Source organism: Protopterus annectens, chromosome 5.part0 (assembly GCF_019279795.1).
Source record: "Protopterus annectens isolate FY-2018-M chromosome 5.part0, PAN1.0, whole genome shotgun sequence".
NCBI lineage: Eukaryota > Metazoa > Chordata > Ceratodontiformes > Protopteridae > Protopterus > Protopterus annectens.
Window position 1 is genome coordinate 153,342,498 of NC_056735.1, and position 27,103 is coordinate 153,369,600.

Consider the following 27,103-nt stretch of genomic DNA (forward strand, 5'->3'; position numbering starts at 1 on the left):
CAGTGGGAATGTTTTATTGCTCCGTTATGCTTGCAGTCTGTATACTTGCATTTTACAGCTAGGCTAGCTGTATGGTTGAACAGGAAAACACTTCACACTGTGTGTGCTAAAAAATAAAATCCAAAAGAAACCAAAGTATAAATGGTTAAACGCTTTTTTCCCTAAATTTTTTGTGGGACTTCTTCAGAACCAGATGGTGCTACCTCTTCATGCTCTGTGTGTTTTATTAAATTTATTTTTTATACTTTGAACTTTGGTATATATTTTGTGAAGAGACCCCTTGCTGGACTACAAAGGTATTTTTACTGCCATTTTCTGCTCAGTACACACAATGTGAAGTTTTTTCCTGTTTACTGGTTTTGTTTCTACTTTACATCATTCACGCTGATTTTCCACAAGTTATCTATACAGTTATCAGATTGCACTGTTATGCTGATGGTGTTTATTGTCCTAACAAATGCTGCTCTCTGGGGGGAATCTGCATCCAGGTTTGGGTCACTGATAGCATCTCTCTGCATACAAGCATTTAGTAGATATTCCAGCTTGTTCAGTAATACAATATGCATATTAGCATAATTATCATGTTTCTCAACATATCTCTGGTATTGTACACTTCAACGGGTTGTGATTCAGTACTTCAAGTGCTCATTCACCACAGAAGTCATGAATGGCTCATACATGGCATTTCATGGTATTAAGTGAAAGCTTACATAATGGTGCAAAAGTTGTCACTGATATTGGCTGTCTGCATACTACCATTCTGCAGATATTTCAACTTGTTTAGTAAAAATATATACATATTAACATGATTATCATATTACTGCACATATCTCTGGAATTATTCACTTGGACAGGTTGTGATTCAGTATTTCATATGCCCAGTCACCAGAGAGGCCATGAATGACTTCTCAGATGAATGGGGTTCTTGATGACACAGAAATTATGGGTGCTTTCCTGAAAATATTATGAGTGGATGGCATGTATTCATAATTACTTTAATAACTTCACCCAGAGGATATTTACTTAGGAATCCATGGCAACAACTGAAAGTATATACTATGCCTAAAAAACTTTTCTCTGCTGTTAGTTGGTGTCTAACCAACACTGCATGACAGATATTTACATTTATTTTTTTCCAAACATCTTTATTAAATGTACACATATGACAAAGGCAGTCTTACATTTATATAAATGAAAAACATACAAAATGATGTCACTTTAGTTGCAAACAGTTTATATAGTATTCATAAGTATGCAAATATCTTCCAAATAGAATGCAATCTACAAATCTAGTTTTCAGACAAATGAAGACCACGTCTGCCCGAACAAAAGTCACATTGATAGTTGAGGTCTGCCTACTATGTTTACAGAGATATTAATACTTGTTTGCATAATTATAATATGTAAATGTATATATTATCTAAGTATGTGTTAAATATAAAATTATTATTATGTCTGACTGACATATTAATATTATAGTTGTGAGGAGGAGTGTGTACTGAATAACTTTTGTATTTTGAGTTTTGTAACTTTTATCCTTTTTGAGATACATACATTTGTTTACAGCTAGCTTGAAAAAGTGCACTCTCCTTGTTTCAGTTCAGGCAAAAGATGTCCAGGCAGGAATTTTTAAGGTGTCAGGAGGTATTAAAGTTGACTCAGGCTAGCTGTGAAAGAGGTAAGACAATTAAAAGAAATAGGTTACAGAATGTGAATCTTCTTCTTCTTTCGGCTTTTTCCCGGTTAGGGGTCGCCACAGTGGATCACCTGTCCACTCATGATTGGCAGTGGAGTTTTACAGTGTTGAGTTGCCAGCCTGGCACCCAACCTTCCACAGAAGGCCCACACATGCACACCCTCACACCTAGGACCAATTTAGACTGTCCAATCCACCTACAGCATGTCTTTGGGATGTAGGAGGAAACTGGAGCACCCGGAGGAAACCCACGTGACCACAGGGAGGACATGCAGACTCCGCACAGAAAGCATCCCAGCCAAGGATTGAACCAGAGAACCTCTTGCTGTGAGGTGGCAACACTAACCGCTACACCACTGCGGCCGCCCAATTACAGAAAGTGAATAAGAACCAAATATAAGAAAACTAGTAAAACAGATGAACATGGCAACTGAGACTATTAAGAGAAATTCATGTGATACAACAGAAATAAACAGAATATACTACTCCTGTGCTTCTAAACTAATAACACATAAAGTGTTACCACAAAAATGTAAAGTAATAAAGAAAAGGAAGGGAACAAGTAGGATGCCACCATGGAAACAATGAGAAGAGAAGACTATAAAGCAGCTTAAGACAAAGAATCTCTGTCAGAAGAATACAGGAATGGAAGGGAACAAACCATCAGAAAATTTAGAAAGATGAGCATTGTAAAAGCAACACAAAATATCAAAACATATCCAGATTAATCATGTATTATTTCCAATAATAAACTAAAAATATCAGCACAAGCCGAAAAAGAAAATGTGTAGAGAAGTATAAATGAAAAGAACAGAACAAGCAATTCATTGATGACCCAAAAAGTTTTCTAAAAATTTGGGATACAGCAAAATTAAGACCACCTAATAAAAAGAAATTAGTATATTTTGGAAAAACATTTATGTGGATCCTGTTGAACATAACAGAGATGCTGAATGAATAGTGGAGTTAAAAAAACAGTAAGAAGCTCTAATATGCAGGATATGAAATGGGAGGAAATAGCAGCCAAAGAAACTGAGACAACATTAAGCAAAGCTCTTAAATTGAAAATCTTGGATCCAGATGAAGTATCTAATGATTTGCTAAAGGTATTAACATATTTACTCAAAGATTTAGCCCTGAAAAAGAATTACTCATATGCATATCCTAAACAGACAGCAGTCTGGTTAACAACAGGAAAAACATACTTGTTCTGTAAGAGTCCATCTGCAAGCCATATTGCCTTGCAACACTGGATAATTATATACTAGAATTAATGCAGAGTTTATAGGCATTTACAAAAAAAAAATCAATGAAAGAATAGAACAAAAAGGTAATAAAATAAAGACGTATATATTAAAAGAAAGACATATGGAGGAAAGGCTCATCTATTTTTAAAACCTTAACAGAGAGCTGTAACAAAGGGGAGAATTAAAGGATGACATGGTTAAATTACAAACAAGCATTCAACATCACCCCATATTCATGGATAATGGAATGCTAACAAATGTACAAGATACATCCTGTGTTGATCAGTTACATTGAGGTGATTCTAAAAACACACTACTTTATAGTTGAATCATGCTAAAGGGCAAAATATTATTCCAGGGATAAAACGTCAGTGGGGAATATTTTAGTGTGATTTTTTGTCACTGCTGATATTTTACCTTGCTCTTAACCCATGAATCTGTTTACTTACTTAATGGACTTGGCTATGGTAAATTGGATATCATTTCTCTAAATATTTAATCATTGTCCTGTAAATTGCATCTATTCTTAATCAATGTTTTCACATTATAACTAATTTGGTATAATTATTTAAATTGTAGATGTTTTATATTACTTTTTAAGATCGTAAAATTATTCTTCTTAAAAAGTTTTTGTAATAAGCTTTTCTTCTTGGGCTTACAGTGAAAATGGGCACCTACCCAGTCGGACTTTCTTGGTAATCTGGTAATCAAATGCCAATAAATAAACATATTAACTTCAAGCAGCCAGCCTTGTTCAAAGACATATCATCTACTTTTTATGGGTGATTTAAAGTTGTATAGCTAATCAAAAAGAACAAATTACACATGGTTAAAGCTTTCTCAATGGCATAAGAATAATGCTTGGTTTTCAGAAACGTGCAAAAGCAACACATAGTAGGATAGTTACAGCACAAATAAAATCTCAACCTCTCACAGGAATATGATGTAAAGGAAGTTCAACAGGGGTGTGTGTATAAATATTTTTAGAATAGTTGAAGGGTCATCAACAAAACACAAACAAATGATAGCAAAGCTTAACAAGGAATACTTCAGAATACTGAAGCTAATGTGGTGGTGCTGCGGTAGCGTTGTCGCCTCACAGTAAGACATTGTCCGGTTCGATTCTCAGCTAGAGCGTCTTCTGCGTGGAGACATGTATGAACGGGCGTACCTTCACTGAAGGTTGTGCATCAGGGCTGGTAACTCGGCATGTAAAAATCAACTACCAATCATTAGTGGACCGGAGTTCCGCTGTGGCGACCCCTAACCGGGAAAAGCCGAAAGACACAACACTGAAACCAATATTAAAAACTACCCTCACATTTATGAATAAAGTTCAAGTCATAAATCAATTTGCTCCTATTCTTCTAACTTACAGCTGATTGGCCCCAAAGATCATTGAATTAGTTCCAGAAGGAAACAAGAAAAATGCTTCATGTTTATCAAATGATATATAAAAAACAGTGCATGCCAAGGTTACATATCCCTTGTTCTAAAAGAGGTCTTTGCCTTTTCAAAACAAACTATATGTTTAGGTCTGCAATGAAGGGATTGCATACATATTTGTTGACATCATCAAATCCAAACATAGTGAAAGTTCTTAAGGATGAAGAAAAGAAGTCTAAGATGACATATTTCCTTAGTGTAGCAGAAACACTTCAGAAATGAATGAAAATAGAAAGCAAAACAGAATTAGACACAAATCCGGCAGCAACTGAAAGTGTGGAAATAAAAGAAAGAATATAAAGAATAGGACCAGCAGAAAAGGAAATAAAAATAGAAAGACCACAATTACGGGGGTTTATATTAATTATTCCTGGAACAACCACATTTGTCCAAGATTTGACCAATGAATTGTTAAAGAGAGGTGAATTTAAACCTAAAGATAAAAAGCTAATAATGTCAGCTCAAGAGAGTGACTTACATATATGTTGGTTTACAAAGTCTGGGAGCAACAAATAGTGCAGGTTGTATAATACAGAAGTGGAAGCAGTTGCATGTCTTATTGCTGGCTGCAATATACTCGTGGCTAAGGGTCTGAATATTGAAAGGCACAGCAATGTGGCAAGACTGTCGCACTGATGATTGTGCAAGCACTACAATATACAAGTAGCTATGAAGCACTGTAAACATGAACCACAAAGCATTACTTAAAATGGTGAAGGTCTGATTGCATGGGATCATCCAATGCCAAATGTTAAGAAAGAAGTAAGAAAGCCAGATAAACTAGTCCAAGCAAAACACGATAAAGTACTATTAATCATTGTAATAGCTGCACCCAGCAATTATAGTTTCCTGCATACTGAGAGAAACAATATCATAAAATTACAGGATTTGCAAGCAGCTACTGGGGCAATATGAAATAAAGACACCCAGACAGTTCCAATTATAGCAGGAGCAATAGGGCTAATAAAAAGAATTTCCAACTGTATTTAAATATTTCAATACATATAACCCTATATGAACTGAACAAAGAGGCAATTCTGGGTACACTGTGGGTGCAAAGAAGAGCACTCGACAAATATCTAATACTGTAGCAATACTAATTTATTGCACTCTAACTGTGCACTGAGTCAGGAATTAGGTCAATTCCTGTCACAGTATTAAGAACCCAAAACATTCAGCTTAAAGTTTTCTATCTCAAAAAGGAGAATAAAAGAGAAACAATTCTACACTGTATGGATGTGCACAGGTTTCTGAAGTACTAGGTACACTGGACAAAGCCCATTAGAGTGATCAGCCAAGCGATTAGTTGTTACTTTCAAGAAGAGAAAGAGAATCGTGCAGTGGCGAGACAGTTTATAACTGGTTACCTAATTGTATTACTTTCTGTAAATATTAAGTACAACAGAGCACTGTCTGAGGAGGTCATCCCCCTCCCACTCTACAGGATTGACACCAATCACTCTAGTCGTCTTCAGGATTGTATTTGCTCAAATTGTATGTAAGGTCTCTGCTTTATCCTTTGCTCACACTTTTTCAAGACATTATAAAATGAACATAGAGTCTAGGGGCAGAACAAGATTTGCCTTCTGCAACCCTGCAGGGAATGCCGTAAACCGCTATTCTTGATGTAGCCTATAAAGCACACTGCTTAGTACTTTTCCAAATCTTTCATGTGAATACTGCAACGAGGACCAAATCTGTCTTTTGAGTTCTGCAGTAAGAATCCTTATGGTGTGCTTAGTAGTGTTGTCGGAAAACTCACCCTAACAGTAGATGTGCAAATAATAAGATTATTGCTGGTAAATAGGCTCCCTCCTGCCAACCCCTATACTGTTTGCTTATCATATGTAATAGTAACTGTATCCCTACTTTGTCTAAAAATGTTTCCTATTTTTAAGGTATTTTTTCTTACATCATATGTACAGTATAGTTACCTAAATAAACTTTTTATAAGCTTGTGAAGGTCATTTGATTTATTTGCTATTAACAGATATGATTTTATACTTAAATAGCCACAAGCAAGACCTCTGCAAGGATGGCAGGTGCATAGGCTCAAAAACCAAAACTCACAAAAAAAAAAAAAAAACAGCACCCAACTGGAGCATACATATTTAATGTGTAAAAACACAAAAACAGACCGGTTTCGGCCCAATGGCCTTTTGCAATGTGAAACACAATCAGTATAAGCACTATCTAATACATAATAGACTAAACCATAATATTCCATCAATAAGACAACTTCAGCAATGAGTTTGTACTACGAATGAAAATGAAAGTAAAGTTACCGACTCTACGTTTCCATACTTTTAAGGACAAGCCACGACACCTTTCTCCATATGTTTTCAAGTAAATAAACAACAGACTAGCAATTTATATGTAATGTGCCCTAAGAAATAAGTGAGGGAACATAAGGTTCCTAAGAAATAAGAGAAAAAAAAGTTTTAATTTTTTGTTTTAATGTATATTTTCAAAAGTTAAGACAATAAACAGAACTTACCAATTAAAACTGATATGAAGTCAAAATGTACTGCTACTGTATTCAGTGGTTAAGGTGTGTCAATATGACAGTTGTAGCATAAGATTTATTCACATACTAGAAGGGCTCTGCCACTACTTGAAAAAATAAATAAATAAATAAATAAATAAAAGCTGGAAAAGTAACAAAACATGCAATTTCTGAAACTGCTGCAAAAGTCCTCCTCAAATAAAACCTATATACACTTTAAGCTTCGAAAAAACCTTAAAAGTAACCCTTTTTAAATTCTGGATTTGCACATATTAAAACCTAAAGTAAATCTAAACCTCAAAATGCACTCTCTCGAGGCACTCCTAAAAATGGAGAACATCGATATCTGTGCAGTAACTGAGACCTGGTTCAAGGCTCCAGAGCGCACCCCTGCAATACCAGGCTACAACTCTTAGCACACTTTTCGGCTACCAAACTAGGATCGAAACACTAAAGGTGGAGAAGTGTCCATATTCACCAAAGATATTCACACCACCAGTTAGTTGCCCAACACAATGCGTCTGAAATTCTCCAGGTGCAACTAACACTAGGTAAGACTGCAATCCAAATTGTAGCTTGCTACAGATCCCCCACCATGCCCCAAGATTCTCACTACACCTTTCTAAACATACTGGAAAATATTAATATATAACCAAACACCCTAATGCTGGGTGATTTTAACTACCCTGCCATTAACTGGGAAAACTATTCGTGCACCAACACCTTTGCCTAACGGTTCTTGGAATTCATAAATTCCAATGCCCTGGATCAACTAATCCATAATACCACCAGGAGCTCCAATATCCTAAACCTAGTCATTACCAACATGGGAAATCGATGCTCCACACCTATGGTCAGCCCCTCGTTGGTCAGGTCAGACCATAAGCTAATCACCCTTAACATCCACATCCCACTCCCAGCCCCCAGTAAGGAAACCTCCATAAAAAACTTCTCCAAGGCCAACTTCATGCTACTCAAGTCAGAAGTTACAAACTTCATGACACCTATGCAGCCGGGAACTGAAAGTTCGACTGCTGAGTCCTACACGAAGGCACTGTACGAGCGCATCCACTCATGCATGAATTGTGCCATCCCAAATAGAACCAAGATGCTCTCCTAAAAAAAAAAAAGGAAGCCAATCTGGTGGTCCCCTGCCATAAACAAACTTTACAACAGAAGGAAAAAACTGTTGCAGAAAAGAGGAAAATCCCAGGATGCAAAATCCTCCCTTACCAGCCTCAGTAAGAAGCTGAGATCCCTCATAAAATCCTCCAAAGCTAATTATGAAAATAAAATTGCCAAAGATTCCAAAGACAACCACAAGGCATTCTATAACTATGTCAAGAATCTAAATGGCAATGCTCAGATCTGCTCTGAGCTACAACAGAATGGCATTAAATATACTGATCCCAAGGATATTGCCAATATCCTGGCAGATTGATTCAGTGCCAACTTCACCCCCCTCTCACCCCCTAAATGGCCCATCTCAATACTGGAAGATTGCCAAATTCCAGTAATAACAGCCACACAGGTAAAAAACGCACTCTGCAAAGCTAAGAATACAGCATCCATGGGACCAGATGACATCCCGGGCTGTGTCATACATGAACTACAAAATGAACTGGCACCTCATATAAGTGTCATGTTTAATCATACCCTCACCTCAGGTTTCATGCCCACTGAGTGGCGCATAGCTACAGTTATCCCATTCCACAAGGGGGTATCCACCTTTGATCCTGGGAACTACCGCCCCATCAGTCTGATGAGCCTGATCTGCAAGGCTATGGAACACATTATCATGGAACTTATAAACAAAGACATTGGCAACCTTAAAACACTAGACCCCACTCAGTTTAGGTTCGTGAAGGGCCGATCTTGTCTCCTGAATCTTACTGACTTCTTCAAATCAGTCTCTAGAGCCGTGGATGAGGGTAAGGCAGTCCACACAGCCTATCTGGACCTCGCCAAGGCCTTTGACACTATCCCCCACTCTGAAATCATAGATAAACTTACTAAGCTGGGCATTAATCCCTACATCACTCGATGGGTTGTCAACTGGCTTACTGACAGAACCCACACTGTAAAAGTAGCTGACTCCAAATCCAGCTCCAGACAAGTGACAAGTGGAGTACCTCAGGGTTCAGTCCTGGGACCTCTCTTGTTTGGCATCTGACACCACTAAGACAATATGAAGTAGTGCAGGCCAACACTAAGGGACTCTGTCTAACAAAGTTCGCAGATGACTGCAAACTGGGAGCCATTATTGAATCCCCAAATGATGTGGATACTCTACAAAAGGGCCTTACAGAAACAGATGCTTGGTGTCAGAGCCATGGGCTCAAGCTCAATGCCAAGAAATGTATAGTTATCCCCTTTCTGAAAAAACATGTACCAGTGAATTATCACATAGGTGGCAGTACACTAAACACCGAAAGTGTGATAAAAGACTTAGGGACACAGGTGGACAGTGGTCTCACCTTCAATAACCACATCGCCACAACAGTCAGGAAATCCTTCTATGTGGCACACCTCATCACTAAGGGTTTTTCATCCAGAAAAAAGGAGGTCATTGTCCCACTGTACTCATCTCTCATTAGACCCATTATAGAATACAATGCCTCATTTTTGTATGTACCTCTCAAGACATCTGCAACAACTGGAAAGGCCACAGAAATACCTCACTAAAAGAATCACAGGCCTAAAGCAGATGCCCTATGCTGACTGTCTTAAAAAACTCCAGCTATATTCTGTCACATATTGTCTACTCCAAGGCGATCTCTGCTTAACATACAAGGCCATGTCAAACCCAGAGCTGTTGGACATTCCACACTTAAAGAAATCCCAATCCCTCAGAGCCACACACTCCAAGGATCTAAATCTTGTCATCACAATAAACAAAACATGCTGGAGGGATAGGTTCCTGACCCAGAGACTCCCCAGACTCTGGAATAGACTGCCCATACATGTCAAGCAGAGCGCTTCTTTGGCCCTCTTCAAAAGGAACCTTGATGATTGGATGGGAGAAAGAAAATTCATCCCTGGGATCACGTCAGTCACCCTGCTAGATAGGGGTCCAGGGAAGTAAATAGTGTGGGAAGAAATAGCCAGAGAATTGTTATGGCTAAGCTTGTATAGGCCCTAGGGCCGATAGCCTAGTACCAACCTATGAACCTATGAACTCCTCTTTCTCTACTACCTTTCTACTTTCATTTCTCCATACTAACAACTTCAGTTTCACTCTTCTCTTATCCTATTCTGATTATTTTAAATCTATTCTATTGTATTCTGAACTGCTCTACCCTATACTCTGTGCTCTTTTATCTATTTCTCTTTCTTTCACCAACTCTACTTCCATATTCTCTTACTTTCTTCCTCTTCTCTCATTGTTGAAACGTTTGTCGTATGCATCATACTATTTTCTTAACACACAATCTGTTCTTATCATGTATTTAAAGTCTCGTTACGATGGGAGTGTGCCATTTATATTTATTTTTTTCTATGTTAAAATATTTTATCTTGTGTATAATATTTTATTCTGAGGCTCTGTTTTGATTGTATTCTTACTGAGGCTTTTCTCCCCGGGCCTCCACTGCAAATGGGCCTTAGCTCTGTTGGACATACAAGGTTAACAAATGTCAAAATAAAATAAAAATGAAATAAATATATGTCTGTAACACCACATATTAATTACTATTTTCTACTGCTTGCAAGTGCATACAAAGTTTCTTCAGTATTACCAGAACACATAAGTCACTTACATTCTGTGTTTCCTCCCATAATGTACAAGTCTTTCAGCTTCTTAGGGAAGGTCGGATCTATTTTCACCGCTAATGCAAGATTAGTCAAGGGTCCAAGAGCAACCAAAGAGACCTGAAAAAACATTTTTTTCCTTTATTAAGCTAATACACACCCTGACACCACTAAGACAATATGAAGCAGTACAAAGGCAAATATGAATCATAATTCTTAATTTGAGAAAATGCTAATCCTCTAGGGTACGTATACATAATGTTAGATTTTTGATGGAATCTTAATCAGGACAGCAGAAAATAAAGAATACCTGGCCACAAGATAATCTTGTAACAGCAAAAGTAGTTTCAAATAATAAAACTTCCCCTGGTAAACATCAGTGTGTTGCAACATATACCCTCTGACATTCATGGGAGGACCATCCTCATCTCAATTCAGTTTAATTAAAGTTTAAAAAGGGGAAGATCACAACAGTAGGATCCAAAGAAATAACACAGATGTATGAGGTACTCAGCATGGCAATATATTCCTCAGATAAGACAGATGCCTGCAACTGTGTGGAAATTTCTTATATTACCTATAAAGTCCATTCCCTGTCTGTCCAGAATCAAAGTGGCCAGTTTGTCCTTCATGCCTCTCCTTCATATGCTCTGTTCTATGTATTCTGAGTCTTAGAATGTTTACATTCAAAAACCTGAACAAACACTAATTAATTTCTTTTTGTTGTGGTGAGAGATTCACAATGAAGAACTATAAAGACAATAAAACATTAATAATCAAATCATATAAATTATTCATAACAATACCCTTTGCACCAAGTAGCACCTAAAAATCAGAAAAGTAAAACATTTTTCAGAAAGAAATGACAAATAAAAGATTAGGTACTTACGTATTATCGCAACCAGATTTTTGTTTTAATACCGCTTGCTTCCCGGTGTGTGAATGTAACTATAAATATATACAAAATCACACTGACAATGTTAACTTTATTAAAAATCATTGTTTAGATAGGAAAGACAGTATAGCACGTAAGAAATGAGCGCTTGTTTCAAGGTATGCCTTTTCCCCAACATCATGTCACTGGAAATACATTTTCCTATAGCAGTTATGTGTAATACACATTCCATATCTCAAGCCGCTAGCCGGTAAACGTTGTTAAAGTGAAACTTTGACATTTTGCAGACAATTTCTCCCCATACTACCAAAAACTGTAACCCAGCGACTGAGCCATCCACAAGTATGCTTCCTAAATCATCCAGAATACATCCACAAATATGCTTCCCACAGCATCCGGAAGACATCCACAAGTATGCTATCCCAAACCTCCAGAAAACATTGCAAAAGTAACTACTCTCCAAAAAAATAAATCCACTGTTGTGAAATGCTATACAAAACATCCAGAAAACATTGCAAGACTAACTAGTATCCCAAAAAAATTAAATCCGGTGCTGTCAAATACTACATACATATTTATCATACTACAATCTAACAGCACATGTCATATTCAGTTTAGCCACCGTCGTACAAGACATTTACCTCTTTTTAATTGTTTAATCTGTTATTCCGTTTTACTTATATTATTTTGCATATTTTTTTTTAAATAAAAGCTTATTTACCCCAAAAATGTGCTGCTCCACATGTGCTATTCTCATACAAATGTACAGTCAGTGTTGTAATACTCCTACTCGCAGTGCGCCAGCAGTACAAAGAAACATTTCCCAGGGGTCCTTGATTCATTTTCAGTACGATGGCAGTGCAACCAATGTTGAAGAACGCAAAGCAAGATTCACATTTCCGCGTACATTTAGGTTATGAATTTGGGACAAGCAAGGTTGTTCCCAACAGAAAACATCACATTCAACCTTATTTTATTCCCACAATCTGTTTTTTGAGTCAACAAGCGTATTACCGCAACCGCAAAAATCTGGTTGTGATAATACATAAGTACCAAAGATTACATGAATCTGTTCTAACATACTTTAAATCCACTGGTGGACTCATTGTGTACTCTGATTCTTGAACATCTCTATGCATTATAAGCATGTATGCTTTGTAACTCCTCTTGGGAACAGTTTTGTGCTTACAAATGTCTGGCACATCTGTTATCCTGAAGCTTACTGTACTCATGAGATTCATTCTTTCTACAGTGGCAGGCATCCATATTATTCAGTTATACTATACTTTATGTCACATAAACATACTAACCTGTCAAAAGATGCCTGCCACCATAAAAAGGCTTTTCACATTTAGATGGAGCAAAATGTAACATACCAAATCATCAAAGAAAAGGAGGACTATATTAACAAAATTAACAATATAGCACCAAGGAGGTGAAAACTATCTTACAGGAAATTGCAATCCTGTCCACAACACCCTGTATGTACAGTTGCCAAATTTTCAGATTCACAGATATCCCAAGTTGAATCTTCCCTAAAAAAACGTTCATAGGGACATAAGAAATACAAAGCAATTGAGTCTATAGACCATTTATTCCTTGCCAATACCCACCCCATGCTGTACCTCCCCTTCTGTTGAAGGGCAAATCAGATCAGACCCTGATTAAATTTATGGGTACCCATCTGATTTCCCAGGTTTGAAATCGATAGTATTAGGGTGCTGCTTTCTTTAACTTGAAGGGAAAGTTTGTTCCAGTGGTTGGATAAGCTTTGAGCTATAAATTTGTCTCTCCAGTGTATTTATGTATGTGCTGGTGGTGATTTAAATCCCTACATCTGTATTAGCGGAGCTATTTGACTTACAAAGATATAGGGCATTAAGGAGGATGAGGTCCCTAATAGCATAGAACACAGGACATAGCTCATCCCACAAGAGCCTATAACAAATCAACTAAAGCAATAGTGCTGCCACACTTTCCTGCTTACTCAGGGTCTTTAAACCAACAATCTTCTTAGTTAGGAAGAGCAACACTAAAACACGATTAGATGCTGAAAAATCTGAGGGAAAGAATAAGAAAAACATTTCTAAATGTTTTGCATAATAACAAATAGATATTCTGCTATTTAACTAAACATGTTTTTCTAGAAGACAGCCTTTTGGATTCTTTTAAAGTAAACAATACATCCTTGGAAAACAAATGAATATCAGCTATTAGATGTACATCCCCCATGTTTTTAGTAATTATTCAAATGAGAAAGGATGCAAACAGTCTGAAGAATAATTCACAAATGACAATGCTTCTTAAGTTATTAAATTGGTATGACTCCCTCCTTATTTGTGGGAGTAACATGTGGTCTCTCGCTCATACAATATGCACATGACTCAACTCTCATTTCCCCTCAGATAGCCCAAACCTTCTTCAACAAATAACACAAGAAGCCTTTAAACCCATTGAAAGCTGGCACCAACATGCTCAATTACTGCTCGACAGTAAATAAATAAATAAACTACTCCTATTCTTTAAATGGCACTGACATTAAAGCAGTATGTCAGGCTAAATTACTTGCCATGACCATAGCTGACAACCTAAAATGTGACTTACATATCCATAATGCAATTTAAAGAAACACCAAAAATTAGGAATGCTCTTTAGAACAAAAACTTTCTCACCACTAATACTAAATTAACCCTAGCTAATACTTACCTACTATGGGTGAATTCAGAAAGGTTACTGTGAGATGTACACCTTGCAGTAACCATTTCTGATTCACAGACTGCCATACCACAGTGCTTTAGCAGCACCATGGTAGGCTGTCTCCATGGCCATGCTAAATGCCAAAGAGACATCCCAGGGCACTGGCCTATGCTAATTAGGCATGTGATCTCCCTGAGAAATGGTGTGGTAAGGTATTTAAACAGCTGAGTGATTCAGAGAATCACTTGGCTGAGTAAAGTAACATGGCTGCTCATGTTAATGAATATAGCCAAAAACCTGTGTTCCCCCATCATGTTCAAGTTAAGTGTTGGGTAGTGTAGCAGATAGGTAGTAGTGTTGGAGATATGTGTGCATGTTTATTTGCGAAGGCCTGCATGTATGAGAGTCTCTGTTTCCCTAGGAGGTTGCAATAGGGGGTTGGTTAGGGTGTAGGGCAGGATTGTATGTGTGTGTGTGTGTGTGTGTGGGGGGGGGGTGAATATGTCTGTGAATGTGATTGGTGGGGCTGTGTGTGTGTGTGTGTGTGTGTGTGTGTGTGTGTGTGTGTGTGTGTGTGTGTGTGTGTGCGCGCGCATGAATATTTGAATGTGCGTGAGTCTATGGGGAGGGGGGCTCTGTCATGCTTCTACACTACCCTATACTAACAAACAAATCCTACAACATTGCTGGGGGGCATTAGACAACAGGGATAAGTCTGTACAGCATGCCTTCAAGGCACTAAAATGATTCAAACCCTGTATTCTGGCTCCTCACACAAAGGATATTAATCCTCTTCATCACCAGTAGTCACCAAGGATACTTGAAAATATTACCCAAGTCTTTAAAAATATATAAAGTAAAAGTGGGGGGAGGGGGAGGTTTCAGATTCTGCAACCCTGACACGGAAAGCAGCAGCAGCATTAACCTACAACATTACCTAATCAATCAGTATAGCTGTTCTTTATATATGACACTCTCATGCCTGGCATGACTGAATAATTGCAACAGTCTGTGAATTATGAGACAGGTTACCATTAAGTGGCAACATCAGGAGCATTCTGGAAAAATTAGTGACAGACAGTAGAGAGGAATAGGATTTTTCCATGTTGGGGGAGGTTTCCTAACAAAGTCAGGAGGTGCAGTAGACAACACCAGGGAGAATATTTAAACTATTACTAGGACTCAATTAAAAAGTTAATCGAGTAACATCTCTGACATCACTATGCACTGTACACACACTAAGAAGAATGAAACTGTAATTGGACATTATTGACTTGAACAGGTCATAAAAAGTTAAAAAGTAAAAAGTCATGGGCATTCAGAAGCCATGTAGCTGAAACACTGTGTGCCTTTAAGGAGCCATTTGCATATATCCCATGGACCTCCACTACAGAAGGTCTGAGGTATTACAGTGTGAGGGCTTTTTTTTGTTGTTGGAACAGTGATTTTGCTGTTCTGACAGTTCGAAATTGTAAGCTTTCGCTTATATAGGGTCGATTTCCTTGGTGGAAAGGACATATTCCCTTACACGGGGATTGCCAATCTCGTACACCTGTTAGCCATCTGCATCTGTTGAGCAAAGCATGTCAACTAAACAGATGTCAACTTTTGAGCATTTTGATCAAAAGTACTAAACCTATATATATATATATATATATATATATATATATATATATATATATATATATATATAAGATCAAGTTTGAATCCATTCCCACGAACACACTTTAACGAAAGCACTTTTATCGAAAAAGCGCTTTTGTTAAAGTGTGCTACACAAAAAAAAACATTAAATTCACATTTTTGGAGGGGGGCAAGCCCCCCTGCACCCCCCATGTGGGGGGCTGTGCCTCCTACACCCCCACTACTTTAATATTCTCCCTCCGAGATCACACTACAGTGGGGAAAAGGGAATTTTCCCTTATCCGCACCGTAGTACGACCTCCGCAACAGGCATACTTACGCAAAAGTGCTTCATCAGTGAAAAGCACTTTTGTGTAAGTATGCCCGGCTGTAATGGATTCGGACTTTTGATCTTTCGATCAAAAGTCCTAGATCCACATATAAATATATATATATATATATATATATAAAAAACACACACACACACACATGCTTAATTCCACTGTTGTCAAATAGTATAGTGGAGTAAATGGTAAGCTCTACTAGCATTGAAAGTGCCTTTTACCAATTTAATTCTCAGAACCAGTTTACTTCTCAATATTAGCACTTACTGAAAGTCAATGCAGACAACTTAGAGGGTCCTCAGTGTTTTGTCCACATCCTCAGTGTTTATGTCTGTGTCATTTACTCACCAGACACTATAAACAGCAGAGGATGTGAATGAGTAACCTGAGGAAATTACTCTATATTCACTTTAACTCAGACACACAAACTCTCTAATGATTTTACAAACTAATTGTCACTCTCCAACTTTGAGCACAATAGCAGAGTCTTTGGTGGTTCCATTCATCATCATTCTCTTTCGGCTTTTCCCGTTAGGGGTCGCCACAGCAGATCATCTCTTTCCATTTCTTCCTATCCTCTGCATCTTGCTCTGTCACACCAACCGCCTGCATGTCCTCTCTCACCACATCCATAAACCTTATCTTAGGCCTTCCTCTATTCCTCTTATCTGGCAGCTCCATCCTTAGCATCTTTTTCCCAATAGCACATGTCCAAATCAACACAATCTCGTCTCTCTTGCTTTGTCTCCAAACTGTCCAACATGAGCTGACCCTCTAATATACTGATTCCTAATCCTATCCATCCTAGTCACACCGAGTGCAAATCTTAACATCTTTAACTCTGCCACATCCAGCTCTGACACCTACCGTTTTGTCAATGCCACTGTCTCCAACCCATATAACATAGCTGGTCTCACTACCCTCTTGTAGACCTTCCCTTTCACTCTTACTGGTACCCGGGTTCCATTCAAGCAGCTTTATTTTATACAAACACATCACTATAAAGGTTTACTGACTTTAACTTAAGTAACTTATATACAAACTAACAACTGTGATCATGCATGCTCTCATGCTCTCACTGTGGTTGCTCTTACAAAATGGCACTAGATATTGTATGTGTCTGGAATTTATATGTCCACATACAGCCTTGACATGCTTCTTAAAGATACAGCACACTTAACTTGCAATCTGATCTATATCCTCCATCTTTGAGAATTAGATCTTATGACACTATATGTCTATTTAACATGCAGAAATCACAGGTAATTCTTGGTCATGCATTATACAATACTAAGTATATACACGCATACACACACACACACACACACACACACATACACATACATATATATATATATATATATATATATATATATATATATATATGTATATATACAATCAAATCCATGTTGCTGCGTGTTTCACACACGGCTTTGACACTCACCCATATCGTGTGACATACAAATAGGAATTAAATTTAGCAACTGGAACTGTCTCAGCAAAATGTGGAATGTCTGGAACATTTTCTGGAATGGAAATGGAATCACAATTTTGAACACATTCTGGTATGGAAACAGTGTCTAATTCACTCTTAGATTTGAAGTTTGCATCACAGAAACAATGTTGTGATGGCGAAGATGATTCTGATATAGGAAGATAATGTTTCTGGTTCCTCTTATATTCCACACCTTCTGACTCTACCAAGTAGGATCTTGGCTCTGCACAGATGCCTGCATTCTGTCCAATTTGATCAAAACCTTTTGTTGTCTGGATTCATACTGACTCTCCTTCCCTCAAAAGGTGCAGTAATCTGTCTTTAGATTTCTGAATATTATACTTCTTAACCAGTTGAGCCTTGATGGTTTTACTGTTCTTGGGTTTAGGCTTCAATAAACTGGAAGTAATGGGTAGCGTAGTTCTAGTTTGTCTGGAAAGTAGTCTTTGAGCAGGTGAGCCAAGAATATCGTCACGAGGTATGTTTCTGAGATTAAGCAAATTTAGAAACACATCTGTATTGTCATGCTTTGACCTTTGAAGTAAATGCTTTGCACTCTGTACTGCACGTTCAACTAGACCATTTGACTGAGGATATTCAGGACTACTAATGACATACAGAAAGTCCCAGTCTTTTGGAAATTTCCCAACCAACTGGCTTGTAAACTGAGTACCATTTTCAGAAAGAAGTTTGTGTGGACTACCATGAACTGAGAAATGACATTTCAGCTTAGTAATAACAGCAGTGGATGTTAGGTTAGGTAGTAGATCAATCTCAAACCAATTTGAATAAGAGTCTACCAAAACTAAGTAGTGTTGATTGTTCCACTCAAAGATATCAGCTGCAGCTGTTGACCAAGGTAGCTCAGCAACTGAACTTAACTGAAGTCGTTCTGTTTGCAAATGTGGTCTAGTACTATTGCATACTGAACAAGATGAAAGTACTTTATGAATGTCTTTTGGTAATGAAGGCCAACATATTAATTCTCTCATTCTTCTCTTAGTGAATGCAGAACCTGGGTGACCATTGATGCAAACTCTGGATATATTCTTGCTGTAAGGAAGCAGGAACAACAATTTTAGGACCTTTGAAAATATTGCCATCTTCCATCAACATTCATCTCTGTAAGGAAAATAGGTTTGCACTTCAGGTGGTACACTAGATTGCTTTTACGGCCATCCAGCATTAATGTAGTAATTGAGCTTCTGCAAAATTGCATCAGTGTGACTGTGTTCTCTCAACTCATCAAGTCTAGTGGTAGAAAAATTACACACTGACATCACATCAAAGTCAAAATTCTCTGTGTCAAGCTGTCCTGTCATATTTCTGGGTGATCTGGATAAGGTATAAGCCAAATAAAGCAACTTACCTATCGTGTAGACCATTTTGAAATTGTACTTTTGCAATTTAAGCATCGCTCTTTACAATCTTCCTGGAGCACAATACATTGGCTTCTTTAGAATAGTAACTAGAGGTTGGTGGTCAGTTTCAATCTGAATAGCTCGACCATAAATATAATCGTGAAACTTAAAATATGCATATCTTCTTCTTCTTCTTTTTGCTTTAGATCACCTGACTGCTCATGATTGGCAGTGGAGTTTTACGGTGTCGAGTTGCCAGCCTGGACCTAACCTTCCACAGAAGGCACATACACACATGCACTCATGCCTAGGGCCAATTTAGAGTGTCCAATCCACCTATAGCATGTCTTTGTGATGTGGGATGACACCGGAGGAAACCCACGCGAGGGGAGGACATGCAGACTCCGCACAGAAGGTACCCCATCCGAGAATCGAACTGGAGAACCAACACTAACTGCTGCACTTAAAATATGCAAATACTATTGCCAAAAGCTAATTCTCAATCTGAGCATACTGCATGTCAGTTTGGGCTAGTATTCTAGATGCAGAGGCTACTGGTCTGCCCTCTTGAAGTATAACTGATCGAAGACCAAATTTTGAAGCATGACAGGAAAGAGTAACTGGTTTGTTTACATCATAGTATCTTAATGTAGTTGGGGTGGCAATTTTATGCTTAAGGTCTTCAAAAGCTTCTGGTGCTGTCCCAGCAATGACCATAGAACAGTTTTGCGTGTTAGCTCTCTTAAAGGTGCTGTCAACTCACTGAAGTCTGATATAAACTTGCCTATATAGCTGACCGTGCTGTACATTATCTGGTGCTGAATTCTCAAAAATAGCTACTTGCTTGGTCGGGTCTGACATAAGCCTGTACTCGTGAACAAATGGCCAAGTATGTAACTTCTGGAAGCCTGAATTTGCACTTCAGAGGATTGAGCTTCAGGTTTACTTCACATGCTCTGTCTAGAACTTTCTTGAGGTTTTTATCATGCTCTTCTTCACCATTGCCTCCAACCAATAAATCATCTACTATTATGACGCAAGGATAACATGAAAAAATTTGCTCCATTGTACGCTGAAATACTTCACTTGCAGAATTTAGTCCAAATGGCATTCTTAGGAATCTATATTTGCCAAACAGACTACAAAATGTAGTTAGAAATGAAGATTTGCGATCAAGCATCACTTGCCAAAATAAACACTTTGCATCCAAGACAGACAAAACAGTGGCATTCGGTATTAAGGCTGCGACCTCTTTGACTGTGCGCATAGGATGATACGGTCTCTTTAATGCTTTGTTCAGATCTCTTGGGTCAATACATATTCTGATTTCGTCTCAGCCTTTTTTGTGAGCTGCCACCATAGACGATACCCATTCAGTTGGTTCTGTGACTGGACAAATCACACCTTGCTGCACCATTTTATCCAACTGAGTTTTAACTCTATCCTCCATAGGTATTGGAACTCTTCTTGATGGTCTGACTACAGGAGTGACCTCTGGATCCAACTTCATGGAATACACAACTGGAAGTTTGCCTAACTTGTCATCGAAAACATCAGCAGACTCTGAGAAAATGAACTTCTTTAGCAAAAGAAAGCAGATTCATTCAGCTCTACTTGATCAACTTGCTTCTTTCTGTGACCTTTCGTTATAACTGTATGAGGCTTACTTGATTTACAAAACTTTTGGAAGTGGTTCCATTTTTTACACTTGTAGAATTGCTAAGCACTTCTCTCTTTTAGACTCATGATTTGCACCACAACTGCGACAGTTAACAATAAAGCTGGACTTGGGTTTTGCTGATTCATGCCTGTACTGCATTGAGCTGGAGCATGCTTCTTTCTTAGAACTTGCTGGAAAGCTACGTATCTTCCCTGGAAATCTCGTAGCTGCCACATGCTTGGGTCTACTTTTGTCTGCCACTTGTTGCATACTATCTACAGTTGCTCTGGAGCCAACTGAACTCATGCTGTTGTCACTTGCAAGCATACCCATGTGTTTTTCTGTCACCTCATGGATTTGACAAATTTCAGTGTCTTTACTTAACATTAAATCACTGTCACAAAGCAAAATCTTTCTCACAGCAGCACTAATACCACACACAAGCCTGTCAGACACATTTTAGCTCTGTTTCTCAGGTCAGCTATGTAAGCTGCAAATGTTTCCCCTGGTTTCTGATCTCTCGTGTAAATCAAATGCCTCTCTAATGTAAGATTTGTTTGAGGATTATACATTTCTCTGAACTTGCATTTCAAACCATGGGTCCTCCCTCGATTCAGCCTGTACAACAATATAACGATTTTCACCTTCTCCTTCATATACTGCAGGTGCATACACAAATGAATGCTCTCTCTCTATGGCCTCTGATCCAGCTATGTTTAGCGAAATGAATGCCCTGGTGCATGCATCTCTATCTGCATAAGCTGTTTGTAGAAAAATATCATACTCTTGCTCAAATATTCTCCAATTCTCTGCAATATTCTGATCTAACACCAGTGATACAGATTTTCGAAATCTGTCTGCCATATTAACACATACCAGCGAAGGGTTTTGCAAATAAGCACAAACGTAAACTCATGCACATATCCCAGAAATTATGCCACTATTTGTAACTTTGTCCAGTGCCTTTGTACTTCTGAATTTATACATTCTGGGCTTTTTCAAATAATGCTAATGAACAAACTCGTAGTACCTTTGAATAATTGGACTTTGCGAAATAAACTTCTCGGGCGGTTTAATACTCTTATTACTCCATTTGAAAGGGTAAATGCCAAAGTCATTTATTGTCATTTTAAGAAACATCTCAAACAATTTTACAGTGTGAGTGAAATAAACTCTTGGACACTGTAATATTCCTGTAATATTGTTTTAGCAATAAATCACCTCTTATCAGTGTAAGAAACATATCAAATAACTGCACAGTGAGAATAAACTGGACCTCTGTTGCCGAAAACTCAGTAACATTTCTAAGTAGATGCACCTTGTGAATAATAGCATACAGCACACTGAAATGTCCCCAAAATGGATGTACCTTGCTAGGCAACTCTTTACAGTGCAACCCAGCACAAGAAAATTTTTGAAGTGGCTATATTTTGACAGTATTTCACAAAATAGTTGTACTTCACACGCAATAAACTCTTTGAAATGCATGCACAGTAATAAGCACACACTGTAAGCACTTTAACATGTTTTGAGATACTTCGAATAACTTTAGTTATGCGCTTGATACAATACAAAGTCGTAGTTATGCCAAAACATAGCACTTTACCAAAACACATGCAGTCGCCTTGCTTAATCTTTGCTTAATGTGCCCCTTTTTTCTCTCATTTTGCCTTATTACATTTGTTTTGCTCATTTAAGCCCTTTTCATGCCCATGTACTTTTCTTGGGCTCGTTTTATTCTAAACATGCCCAATTTTGCTTTAAACATACTCGCTTTACTTTAAACATGCTCATTTTATCTTTAAGTATACTCGTTTTGCTTTACTGTTAATTGTTTCAACAAATACCTTTGTTTTAAACATTCTTTTAACCAACAAACGTTTCGTGCCTGCCAACAAACGTTTTGTGCCTTCCGCTTGCTCAGTAATGCGGTTTGCATCCTTGTAATGCCCGTTTTGCCCTTTCTATCAGATAAACAGCTTGTGCTACTTCTCATTACCTTTGGTTCTTGTCTGGCTCTGTTTGTGCTCTTTTCTCCTGGTTTTACATTCACTGCCGTCTTTGCACTTCATGGCTCTGAATTTTACTCTCTTTGATCCCGGTTCTGACATCATGTTGCTGTCCTACTTTGGACACAATAGAAGAGTCTTTGTGGGTTCTGTTCAAGCAGCTTTATTCTTTACAATCACATCACTATAAAGGTTTACTGACTTTAATTTAAGTAACTTATATACAGACTAACAACATGCCATCATGCATGCTCGCACTGTTGCTGCTGTTATAAAATGGCACAAGAGAGTGCACGTCTGGAATTTATATGTGCATGTACAGCCTTGACATGCTTCTTAAAGATACAGCACACTCCACTTGCAATCTGATCTACACTTGTTGTTGTTGTGTCTTTCGGCTTTTCCTGGTTAGGGGTCGCCACAGCGGAACTCCGGTCCGCTAATGATTGGCAGTAGATTTTTACATGCCGAGTTGCCGGCCCTGACGCACAACCTTTAATGAAGGTACACCCATTTACGCATGTCTCCACACAGAAGACGCTTTAGCTGAGAATCGAACAGGACGTCTTACTGTGAGGCGACAACGCTACCGCAGCACCACCACCGCAGTATTACAATCTGATCTACACTAATATAAGAAAATCTAGTTTGCGAGCCATTTAAATACCATTATAAAGTAGTAAAAATTAGAAACACCCCCACTTTGTAATTTTCTTCATGTAGTATTGATTTATAGTCTGGAAAGAAATATTTACCTTCAGAAGGTCTCATGACAATGCATAAAGAGTTGCTCTTTTTAAGTTGCATCTAAAAGAAGTGACTTTAAAACTATGTTATGAATTAGACATTAATGTACCTAAGACATAAAATTCTGAGATGTACAGAATAACTATAAATACATAATATGTGTCTTTATAATATGTGTAACTTCAGAATAAGTACACAGACCTTTGCAAAATGATTGTTGTTCCCCTGGTAAGTAAATATATATTTCATTTGTCCATTACTCAAGAAAATTATTTTTACTTCATGATATTCTGAAAATGCTAAGACAAATATGATCATCAGGTAAGAATAAGTTTGAGATGTGTGATTTGCTTTAAATGGAGGGATGGGTTTTGGCTTGCTGACTCTCAGCAGCTAATATATCTTCTACCCAGAGATTCTGCTGTCCTTTGCTTAGGAAAATCCGAGTCAGAACCATTCACCAGTGCAAGGCCATATTCCCAAAAAAATTCAAACTGTGAAGGCATGGGTGATGAAATATAACTGTTCATAATCAAGTAAAGAAGTCAATATTCTAATAAAATGTAAAGTTAACATTGTTGAAAGTGAACTATGAATGAGTTTATAACTTGCAGGAGGTCACACTCTTGCATTCCTACCTTGCCTGCGTGCTGAGAGGCGATTTGTATCATGGCAGTTACAGCATGTTCCTTCTGTAAGTAGTTCAGCCCAGGAGCTTCAAGATCAGGAACACCTCCTAAACCGTCAGGCCCATGGTAGTCAGTAGTGATTGTGCTTTCTAAAAGTAGCGAAGAGGAAGCTCCACGATACACAGGAATCTGGGCACATTAAACACACACACACAAAATAAAATTGTAACCCTAAAAAGGATTTATTAAATAACTACTCCTTAATGCAAGTTTTAGTAAAGACAGTTTTTCTAATACAGATAAAAAGGAAAATAATCTGGGCTATTGAAGTATCCAGTCTCCTGCACTGAGAGACTTACTAATATGCAATTCTAATTAAAGGGGTTTACGGGAATAAAACAAAATTCACTCTACTGAACATCAGCTTGCCAGTCAAACTCAATCAAATGCTGCATTTAACAAAAACTGCAATATTCATAGCAGGACTGGCCTTTGGACAACTAGTGCCCTAGGCAAAAGGGCATCACAGCACCGTCCGTCACCCTGTGACCCCATTCTGGTCTACCTACACCATCCATATTTTTTTTGTTCCTTTTGCTCACAGTTTGTCTTACTCTTCATTTTATTTGTATATCCATTCAACATATTCAAAGAAGCCATTTCTTTTCTACAAAGAATAAACAAATAAATACTGAAAAAAGTGCCCCCTGCTAGAGAGGTGCCTGAGGCAGCTGCCTAGCTAGCCTATCCCTAAGGGCGGCTATGGCTAGTAGCAGATTTGGAAAACTAAATTTATGGAAAATGAAACTTAGAAGAAAGGAACAAAACTGTGATCATGCCAATGCATTTTTTTAAGGAAACAAGTCCCTCTTGTATTCTCGCACCCCAAATGTAATTATAACAATTCAAATATAGCACTTATCAAGCAGAGAGGGAATACTTGCATGCCCTGTTCCTAAAGGCTGTGTGATTATGCGACCTTTTTGCTGTCTTACTTAAGTTCAAGAGGTGTTTGGGTGTAGGAAAGATGCCACCCTGTAAAAATTAAACAAATGCTTCAGATCTTATTCTTTTGGTACACCAGGAAATCTGTATGTTTAATTTGAGTGTGGCAATAATCCATACTATTCTACAATCAGTGTGGTATAACTTCAGTACCATAGTGTTGGCAAGCTGGAATTCAATTGAATGAGTTTTGTTACATTCAGGTAGGCCCTCTTAATCCACTTAGTTATCCTGTAATCTTATTCAGGGAGTTAGAGTAATAGTGACTAATATAATTTGTTTTAGTCTTCCCTTACCTGTATTACCTCTCAGCCAGAAACTGCAAATGCAGTGGCTGTAGCCAGGTACCATCTCATATATTTTGCTAGAATGTGCTGACATAGGCATATGGCTCCAGTGCATATTTTCTACAGTTGTTTTCACCATGTCCCACTTGTCAGCAGAAATACTTGACAGTGAAATTCTACGTTTGTTAAACTTTAGGGTATCTTTTGTTGTCATTCTTGTTTGTTTATTTATTTTTTAAGTTTCTCTATGTATTCGCTGTTTATGTTATAAAGGCTACATCAAATAAACAAGTGTAAATGTCAAAGGCAAATATCCTCCAAAACCTGTCAATCACAATCTCGATGCATTTTTTTTTTTTGCGTGGGCTTAGATCTCAGTGTGTAAAGCCATGAACACTATAGAGATTCCAAGCAGATCTTAAAAGAAAGTTATCAGAAGAACCTAGCAAAATGGAGAAAGTTAAAATAATGATGCATAATTTCCCAGAAATTCCAAGACTTCTCCTCCTATGCTTTCAGCATCTGTGTGGAATATCTTTTGTGTTGATTCTCAAAATCAGGGAATCAAACTCAGTCTAATACTGCTAAGGGAACATCAGTCAACATTGTTGCTTAAATTTAAAATCAAGAGGCATTTTCATCTGTAGCAATGAAAGCTGAGGTTAAAACTTGAACATTTAGCACCTATATCAGTACATGTGAGAGAAAGGAGCCCTTCTTTATCTTCTAATAAAGTTTGAGTGCAGTTTTAAAGTTCAGTACTTCTCTCTTTAGTTTATTATTTCTGATTATTCAGACTCATCATGAACTTCTTGTCTTTCCCCTTTTAACAAAGCAATTAGTAGCATTGGAGAATATTAGAGACATTTATTCTACCAAAAAAGGATTTTCTCATAATATATGGGGACAACTGTTACCATTTAAAAACGTTCTCCAAAAGTAACAGAAGAAGTGTTTAAAGGATCTGCTTATCAGTCACCAATCCATAGATCAACTGATTTTATATATATATTTATTTTATTTAAATTTGTTGACCGGGAGTGTCCGACTGGACATAGGTCCATTTTCAGCGGAGGCCCGGGGAGAAAAGCTCCACAGTAAAATAAACAGACAGCAGTTACATTGGATTACATAGCGATTAACAATTTAACATAGCAATTACTTACAACATATTTACAGATGAAGAACATAGTACATCAGTAGACAACTAGAATCTTTATCTGTGAAGGACATAACAGACATTAACAAATGTTACAATGAGAAGTTCCTGCTGTATAATAAATACTAGGCTTATGAGCATCTGAGCTTGCTATAATCAAGGTAGTTAGTGGAGTGGAAAGAAAGGTAGTGGTTGGATGGGGTGGATGATATTAGAGTGGAGTTGCAAGGGCATAGCCAGCGTGTTTTTAGGTGCGCTTTTAGTAAAGTTTTGAAGTGGGTGCATGATGGTACAGAGGTAATTGTGGGTGGGAGTGAGTTCCATAATTTGGCTATGGCGCAAGAGAATAGTGCTTCACCAGCAGAGTTATTGGCTTTAGTGATCTGCAAGTGATTTTTGTTGCTGGATCTTAGTGGTCTGGTGGTGCGATAGGGTTGGAGTAGATTCTAGAGGGATGGGACATTTAGTGGATGGTTTACTAGTTTGTGGGCAAGTGAGAGTTGATACCACCAAAGGAGGTGAGGGAGTTCAAGCCAGCCCAGTTCAG

The 27,103-nt window shown here is 37.9% G+C and overlaps 1 protein-coding gene across 1 annotated transcript in view; it reads right to left on the reverse strand.

Moving 5' to 3' along the window:
* Positions 1–27,103, reverse strand: part of LOC122802524 (inosine-uridine preferring nucleoside hydrolase-like) — a 311,465-nt gene that overhangs the window by 150,751 nt on the left and 133,611 nt on the right. Inside the window, exons 2-3 of the mRNA XM_044072178.1 lie at positions 24,115–24,294; positions 10,654–10,765 (exon numbers count right to left, since the gene is read on the reverse strand). Of these exons, the coding sequence (XP_043928113.1) occupies positions 10,654–10,765; positions 24,115–24,294 (292 nt within the window). The remainder of the gene's footprint in view (positions 1–10,653; positions 10,766–24,114; positions 24,295–27,103) is intronic.